General features: G+C 43.9%; 1 protein-coding gene across 1 annotated transcript; it reads left to right on the top strand.

Annotated features, from left to right (window-relative positions):
• Positions 1-222: 222 nt before the first annotated feature.
• Positions 223-6,704, top strand: LOC125942641 (uncharacterized). The gene is made up of 2 exons (XM_049660852.1): positions 223-468; positions 5,808-6,704. The coding sequence occupies exons 1-2, from the start codon at positions 223-225 to the stop codon at positions 6,492-6,494; spliced, it is 933 nt and encodes a 310-aa protein (XP_049516809.1). The 3' UTR covers positions 6,495-6,704.
• The last annotated feature ends 1,411 nt before the right edge of the window (positions 6,705-8,115 follow it).

The raw sequence follows: 8,115 nt of genomic DNA, 5'->3' as shown, positions 1-8,115 counted from the left end.
GAGATTTTTAGAAAAATGTTTGCAACATTTTTCTTCCAAAAAGAACTGATAATGAATGACCCAAGACACTTGAGATGTGATGTTTGTTTTTTGGGGCAGGCATGAAGGTGCGTGTTAGTTTAGCCCGTCTTAAATATTTGTTGGAAGTTTTTCAACTCGCATGGAGGTGTATGTTAGTGTAGTGTGTGACTGTTTAGTGAAGTTTTTATTCACTTGGCGGTGATGTGCTCGACGTACAGGTTTCCAGATGCTGCGGTCGTTCCTGGGGTCCCTGGATCCGAGCGCACCGACGACGATCGCCTCCACGGACACCGTCTGGAACTTCCGCAGCAGGTACCCCTGGACGGGATGGCACTTCTCCTTCTTCTGGCCAGCCTCGTTCAGGGCTGCGGGCCGGTTGTCAAACGGGCAGGTGATGTCCACGATGATCGCCTCCTCGCCCCTCCAAAGAACAAGATCGGAACGGAGGTTAGTCGTGCCCACTGGCCGATTATGTGGGTGACAGTGAAACACTTTCATCTTAGCCAAAAGGCCGAGAAGCGACCGCATCTCAATGGAGGCGAAATGCAAAAACACCCGCGTGCTTGCGTTGTAGTGCACGTTAAAGAACTTCAGATGGTAAAACTCAATCCGGAGCCCCCCACTACGGCATGCCTCATAATCAGATATGGTTTTGGCACGTAAAACGCCAGAAAGAAAGAAGAATATAGAGAAGGGGGTCAAAGAGGTGAATGATACATAACATATCGCTTTGAAGTATAACACCAACTCTTGTGTACGGCTTTTGCAAAACCCCTGTAAACAAGTTAGCAACTTTACGTAGGCTCGGTTGACTTCAGACGGCTTAAAGGAAGCAATTTGCCGAATTGTCGTATATTTTGCGCGGAGTTTGAAGTGCCAAACTTCGCGAGCAATTTTTTTAAAGTAGTGATTTCTTGTGAAATTTCACACTCTAATCTAAAGTCTCCTTAAAAATTTGGTGCAACATACTTTTCTCTCCTCAACTAAATGTAAGTTAGTGTAATCGATTCATTGGTGGTTTATTAATAGCGCGTGCTTCTGATGCATATCTATATGGAAAAAGGAGCTAACTCATTGTGAGACCTTCCTCTTAAGGCTATGTGCAGTTTACCCCGTCGCTGACGTGGTGCTGATGATGACCTTGGGTAGAACAGTTTCTCGCACTGGCCGACACCAGCATGGACCCTTTATTCATTTTGTTTATTGCATACCTGTTTCGCCCATGCGGGCATTACAGCAGGAGGGTTACATTGTAACTTCTTCTTTCTGGGGTTTTACGTGCCAAAACCAGTTCTGATTCTGAGGCACGGCGTAGTGGAGGGCTCCGGATTAATGCGGACCACCTGGGGTTTTTTAACGTGCACTACTGTGCTAGCACACTGGCGTTTTTGCATTTCGCCTCCATCGAAATGCGGCCGCCGCGGCCGGGATTCGAGCCCACGACCTCGTGCTCAGCAGCGCAAAGCCTTAGCTAACTGAGACAGCGCGGCCGGTAGGGGTTACATTGTAAAGGAAGAAACAAGTGATCACATACCTTAAGCGCGATAAAAAGCATTGTTGTTTTCAATATTACTCTTGTCAATCGAAAGAGTTTTCCATCATCGTATATATAGAACAAGAAAAAGAATACCGAAAAATGTCCCCCCTGAAAGGGAATTCACGGACTTTGAGAGCATGGTCGTGTCTCATCGACATATAAGTCGTCGACTTCATATGTCTTTCTCTCTCAATCCTTGTTTTGGAATGTTAAACAGCGTGAAAAATTTTCAGTCTGACATTTTTTCGTCGGTCTTTTAATGCTGGCCACGATAAGTTATTTTTCTTTCGGTCATACTTAACGTTCTACTATAATTAGTAAGAACAAACTTAGCTGCACTATTTTCACTATTTCGACTTGTTTTGTGAGATCCGCCATGTACGGATCCCAACAGATACAACCGTAATCAAGTAAAGTACGAACATAAGTGAAATACAATTGCTCTATTAAGTTATCCGGTAACTGACTGAAATTGTGGCGCAGGAATCCCAATGGACCTATTCATTGAACGTTCATCATCTGAGTGTGGCAAGTTTTAGATATTCCAAGCCACCGAGTCCCCAACAAAAGAGTTCTACCAAACAGCTGCTGACGGTGCAGGCTCCGAATGCCAACATTACTTTCAAAGCGAAGCTTAATTTGTTTGCCTCTAAATTTGACTTTTCAACTGCTGCTGCTTCTTCTTCTTGATTGCTTTCTGCTGCTGCTTGCTGCGGCGATTGCTGCTTGCTACTGCGGCTACTGCTGTCTGTCACACCACGTCGGGAGGTGGTTCAGAGCGTGTATATGCATACCAGGAGCGCGCCAGAGGGGAAAGACGACTTGAGAAACTCACTTGGACCTTTCCATTGAGTTGCCACAATATCCTCTCGATTGCTCTAATTATCCGTGAGCCCACCACAAAAGCATTGCACAAGCTCCAGCGCTTACCTTTGTACTAACGCGCAACAGGCTAGAGGGAAGGTGTACAAAGAATGATAGAGGAGGCGTGAGGAGCTTCTTTCACGCTCGGAAAAACACTTTGAGGTAGCAGGTATTGAGCAACAGAAAGCTGTGTCGGGAGTTCTTATGTTGTTCTACGATTTTCTCATTGACACTTTTCATCTAATTATAATAATTAAGAAGTTGAATAAATAATAAGGACTAAATATTTAATCATGCGGCAAGCCAAAAAAAATTACTGAGTTATCTCCAAGTGACGGCAAACATTTGGTTCGGTCCAGCTGTGTAGAATTTGCATACTTTAAATATTTGGCGCAAGTTAACTGAAACATCCTGTATATTGAAGATGCTCGAGACGAGCCGCCGCGAGAAAGACGATGAAGTGTGTCTGGGCTTTTGGCACGAGCAAGGTGTCGGCCTGGCGGTTTGATTCCAGCGTAAATATATTGTAAATAGCCTCTTTCGTGTGTGTCTTTCCACACGTAACAATATGTTTCAAAATTATGACTTAGAGATTGTGCTTGTGATGATATTTTTCTTAATAAGGACAACGTGTGAGTGCCTCCCGATTTTCGTATTTGGAGTTACTTTTGTCACGGTCCAATTGTCTGGTAGTGTGGAAGTTTAAATTGCCTTTCGGAAGATGAGGCCGAAATACTTGTTATGCAACTCCGCATATGTATTGAGAAAAAAAAACTTGACCGACGCTTAAAATTCGCCTTTAAGAGTAGAACGCGATAGCCCTAACTTCATTCTGACGCTTCCCGGACATTCAGCTTATGCGACCATAATCTTACCGGACATGCAGCTTATGCGACCATAATCTTCAGCGGCGAACACTTGCGGCAAGCGTTAGGCACGAAGGCGAGCTTTCTGTTTATTTATTTTCGTTCCTACGCACGGCCGGCTCCGCCGCGCTGCTCCGGATGCGCGGAGGCGAGCGCTCTCTTCTGGTGTTGCAAGGAACCAAGCGGAGCACGCGGCGCGCGCCGCGCGCCGCGCTGTGATTCGCAGAAAATTTTCGCACACGGTCAACGCCGGCGACGTTGTGTTTTCTGCGTAACGTGGCCCTTAAGGCTATCGCGTTAAAGTACTAGGAATGTCGTTAGGACCGTCCTTATTTAGGACCTAGTTAGAAGCGGAGTTTAAGAATTCCGGCGTCAGTGACGTGGACGGGAGCAATAGTCTCATTTGTAGCCACTCCGAGAAGATTGATATTTAATGTACTCTGTAATGGTAGCAGACATGGTCTTACTTGGGGATCAGATATACATACTGTAATATGTACCTTGCTGCGACTTGCAAATAAAATGAATGTACGAAATATAAAATATAAAATATTTGCAGTGGAACCTTGTGTGCGCGTAGGCTGCAATACGACCCGTTCAATTCGAACTAAATGATGTAGGATGCATTGTGGCCCAGTTAAAGTCTGAAAGGGTTAGTCTCTCAGGAGGATGGATCGAGAGTTATGACCGTGTTGTTGCATGAATTCTTAAAGGGAATCTATGCACTCATGGCCTGCGTATGGACTCCGGTATACGCATCTCCCGATAATTGGATTGACATTGCACAGAATCTTAGAGAACACTGCTTCAGTATCCTCACACGCAGGCAGGAACACAAAAGGAATTTATTTTTCATTAGTGGAGCGACGCCTTCATCGCGACTTGATAGATCTTTTAAATGCGAAGCATTTCTTAGCGAACATTTGCCACTTTGACGGTATCTATCTATCTATCTATCTATCTATCTATCTATCTATCTATCCAACCGCCTACGTCTTGGTGCTCTCGTGGTGGTGCCGTTAACTTGGTATTTACCAAAATTGGCATACTATGGCAAGAGTGTATGACGAACATAAATGATAGGTCATGACATGATCATCATGACATGCACGTCATGTAGGTCGTGAAACAGCTGCCTATGTCTTGGTGCTCTCATGATCGTTTCGTTAACTTGGTAGGTACCAAGTTGGCATTGTATGACAACAGTGTATGACGAACATAAATGATAGATCATGACATAAATGTCATGACACGGGTGTCCGGTAGGTCATAAAACAGCCGCCTAAAATGACAATGACTATGGATAAAAAGATTAACACTCAAAAACCACCCAAAGGGGTTCAACGTGGGCACTAAGTGAAGGCAACACTTGAAGATGATGCTTGAAGTCATAGTCAGAAGCATGAGTCAGCAAAAATGACAATGAATCAGCAAAAAAAGATTAACACTCAAGAACCACTCAAATGGGTTCTGACGTGGGTACTAACTGAAGGAAACACTAAAGGATGATGGTAGAAGTCATAGTCATGAGCATGACTCAGCAAAAACGACAATCACCCAGCGAAAAAAATAACACTCAAAAACCACTTAAATTGGTTCTGACATAGGTACTAATTGAAGAAAAAGGCTAAAGGTCAATGGTTGAAGTCATAGTCCTGAGCATGGCTAAGGCAGCAATGCCTAGGAGACCTTAATGTCTCCTAGGCATTGCTAAATGGACTCCTGAGGACTCATGACGTTAATGTCATGACATGCGTGTCATGTAGGTCATGAAAAGTCCGCCTCGTCTTGGTGCTCTCATGGTCGTTTTGATAACTTGGTGGGCTCTCCCCGCACACTGCTTCGCATAACATCGATTCCGACAGGCCGTGGGATCTGCCGGCTTTTCTAATCATTGAGTAGTTTGGAGGTGAAATTTCTTGGCTATGGATTGTAGTTGAAAGCCATGTTTAAGTGACGCTAACAATGTCAGGATCGCGATCAAGTAAAATATCTTCAAATGTGTCCAGCTTGTTTACCATACTTCTGGCGTTTATATACATGAGTATTAGTTCCCTCACTTCTAGCTGCTTCGAGTCACTGGTTTTCTAATCCATTCGTTGTTTTCTTGTCATGGCACTTTATTGTTTTTTTGTCACACCAGACGCTACTGAATGCTTATTCGCAGTAGAATGTACATTGGTACGTGAAGTTGCAAAATGTGTAAATAGGCTGCAGCCTGGTGAGGTACATTCAAGGTCAAAAGAATAAAATTTTATCAACAAAAGTAGAATGGGAATTTTACACGGTCGGCCACAAGTTACACAAGTAACAGCATATTTCCTTTTCGTGGGCTGGGTTACTAGCGCCTCTAAAGAAGACCATGAATCATTGTACAACGGTTGATATAAGCTAGTTTAACTTGCTTAATCTTTATCAGTGGATAGCTTCTAGAGTTTACGTTTACTTAGTATGTACATTATTCCGGCACACATGTGAATCTGTATCCCAAGCACTAAAATGTTTTCTCTTCTTTGCAGCTCTCAGCCTCATGTGAAAGTGCATTCGAAAAAGTTGCCAGCTACACCAAAGTGACGCATCTTTCACTCACCATGGACACTGCAAAACCCCGCTGTGCTTTCAAGCCTCATGTAACCGAATTGCTATTTGTCCTCCGCCTCGTACAATTGTCACTTACGAACTTCTCTGACGTCAAACTTTCTACCATTGCAAGTCAGTGTCCCCAGCTGAAGTCCCTTCGAATAAGCGCGTGTGACATTGATGATGAAAACACCCCTATCGAAGATTTCGCTCACCTGGAATATCTTCGCATCGGTAGCGATATGAAGGAACACGCATTCTGTACGCTCCTGAGGTCCTGCCCGAACCTTCAGGAACTGCACCTCGTAAAAGTTGAACTGACGACAGCGTTTGTCGTAGGCCCGTCGTGTGGCGAGCGTCCCTGTCTAGAACACGTGCAGCGGCTTACACTTGGCACAAGAAAAGGTTCCAAATGCGCCCTCGAGGACCGAAACGACCTGCCATCGCTACTTGACTCCACTCTGCTCGGTCTTCCTTCGCTTCGCCTCGTGCGCACTGACAGCTTCAATATCCGCCTCCACATCATTAGCTGCTTCCCAAGTATTTCGTTGGAATGGTGTAGCTGTACCTTCTGCTTAGTAGAGTTTGTGAAAATCAACTGCGTCGAAGAGAAATCCCCGGAATAAGAATAAGGCTTAGTGCAGGTAAAGCCCCAAGAACGGGGCGATGAGGCCATAAAGGCTGAAGGAGCAATGGACGAAAAAGACGAGGTAAAAATAGAAAGTCAGAACGGAAAATAATTAAGGCAGGAAATACAGCGCTCGTTCCTATGCTTTTAAAATCAGAATGAAAGCCTGAGACAGACGAAGGACTAGACAAGGTCGAGTCAATAACTTGAGTAGAGTCATTGAAAGCGCTCGAACAGGGAAACTCTCAAGAGGCAGTAGATGTCGTAGATGCATTGGAAGCAGTGTAACCACGACTACCAAGTGTACAAGATGCATGACATGGTGTCTGATAGCGGTAGGATATTGTCTTAGAGCTTTCAATTTTCGGTGTAATGGCGTGATGTAGAGAATTTCGAAGAGTGATCACTAGCCTTCAGTTACTTTTTTTTAACCTATAATGAGCACTAAGATGCTGTGATATCGCAGGCAGAATGCGTATTAACATGCAGTGTCAAGGCTTGCACGCCCTACGGATGTCTTTGATCCCTTGCCCACGTCATGCATTTTTCACCGACCAATTGATTTCTTTTGTATTAGCCGTAACATACAACTAGAGCTTATTTGGAAATAAATGTTAGCGTTCTACTTTTGAAATGACTGGTTATGGATGACATCGTGGAATCGTGGATCAAATTAAAATTGTTCCAAGGACTCCTTGCTCACAAGTGCGGTATATTTTGGAATATTCAAACTCTGCCTAAACGTTTCAGTATATAGCGAAGGGGGCTAGTTGCCTGTCTTTCAATGCAGTCAATGTATTACTGTGAAGTCTAAGGGAAAGCGAGCGACAACTTCCTTTTTCCCACGAAACGCAGTGGAATAAAAATACGGACAAGTCTGCACTCGGTCGTGCAAAGCTTAGGCATAGCGATACTGTCGATCCTGAAGTCTCACTGGCTGCTACCAGTGGCGTAGCCAGAAATTTTGTTCGGGGCGAGGGGGGGAGGGGTGCTCACGTTGCTGCACGGCCTCTTTCTTATGGTATTTATCGAGGGATCAAATACACCATTCGTCACTGCATTGCCATTGCCAATGTCATTGTATATTAGATGCTGCACACAAATTATTGAACGCTACGCACTATTACGTAAACTGTGTATTTTTTCGTTAAAAATATATTCGTATGTCCCAAAAATTCTGGCAGACATAACTGATATCAATGCTACCGCGTTTTTTTTTCTCTATATATTAAGTAAAGAACAGATCACACGAACTTAATTTAGGACTATATCAGTTCGAAACCAGCAAAGCAGTGCATCCAGCTGATTTGAAAAACGCAAAGGCGATGAAAACAACACGTCGAGGACAAATATTTTGATGAAACTTTGTCATTCAATAACCTTGTTTACAGTTTTACACATATGGAATGGCCAGGGAAAAACCTCAGTGATGTTGTCTTTCGTCGAAATTGATTGCGCAGGAGCAGCTGTTACCGGTCGTGAATTGTAAGTACACCGAGATTATTGTTGCAAGAGTGAGTACATATAAAAAGCAGGATTTCTGCAAAATATACATTAGAAATGCGAATATGGAATGAAATATACAAATGCGAAGATACAATTCTTGATAAAGGGCAAGA

Source organism: Dermacentor silvarum, chromosome 1, assembly GCF_013339745.2.
Source record: "Dermacentor silvarum isolate Dsil-2018 chromosome 1, BIME_Dsil_1.4, whole genome shotgun sequence".
Taxonomy (NCBI): Eukaryota; Metazoa; Arthropoda; class Arachnida; order Ixodida; family Ixodidae; genus Dermacentor; species Dermacentor silvarum.
The sequence above is the reverse complement of the archived record's forward strand: the minus strand, read 5'-3'. Positions and strand labels throughout refer to the sequence as shown.

Bases quoted from the DNA above. Each gene is read 5' to 3' on its own strand.
- LOC125942641 (XM_049660852.1), top strand. From the start codon at position 223: ATGTGCTCGACGTACAGGTTTCCAGATGCTGCGGTCGTTCCTGGGGTC. The intron at 469-5,807 runs GTTAGTCGTGCC...TCTTCTTTGCAG, and splicing joins AGAACAAGATCGGAACGGAG to CTCTCAGCCTCATGTGAAAG.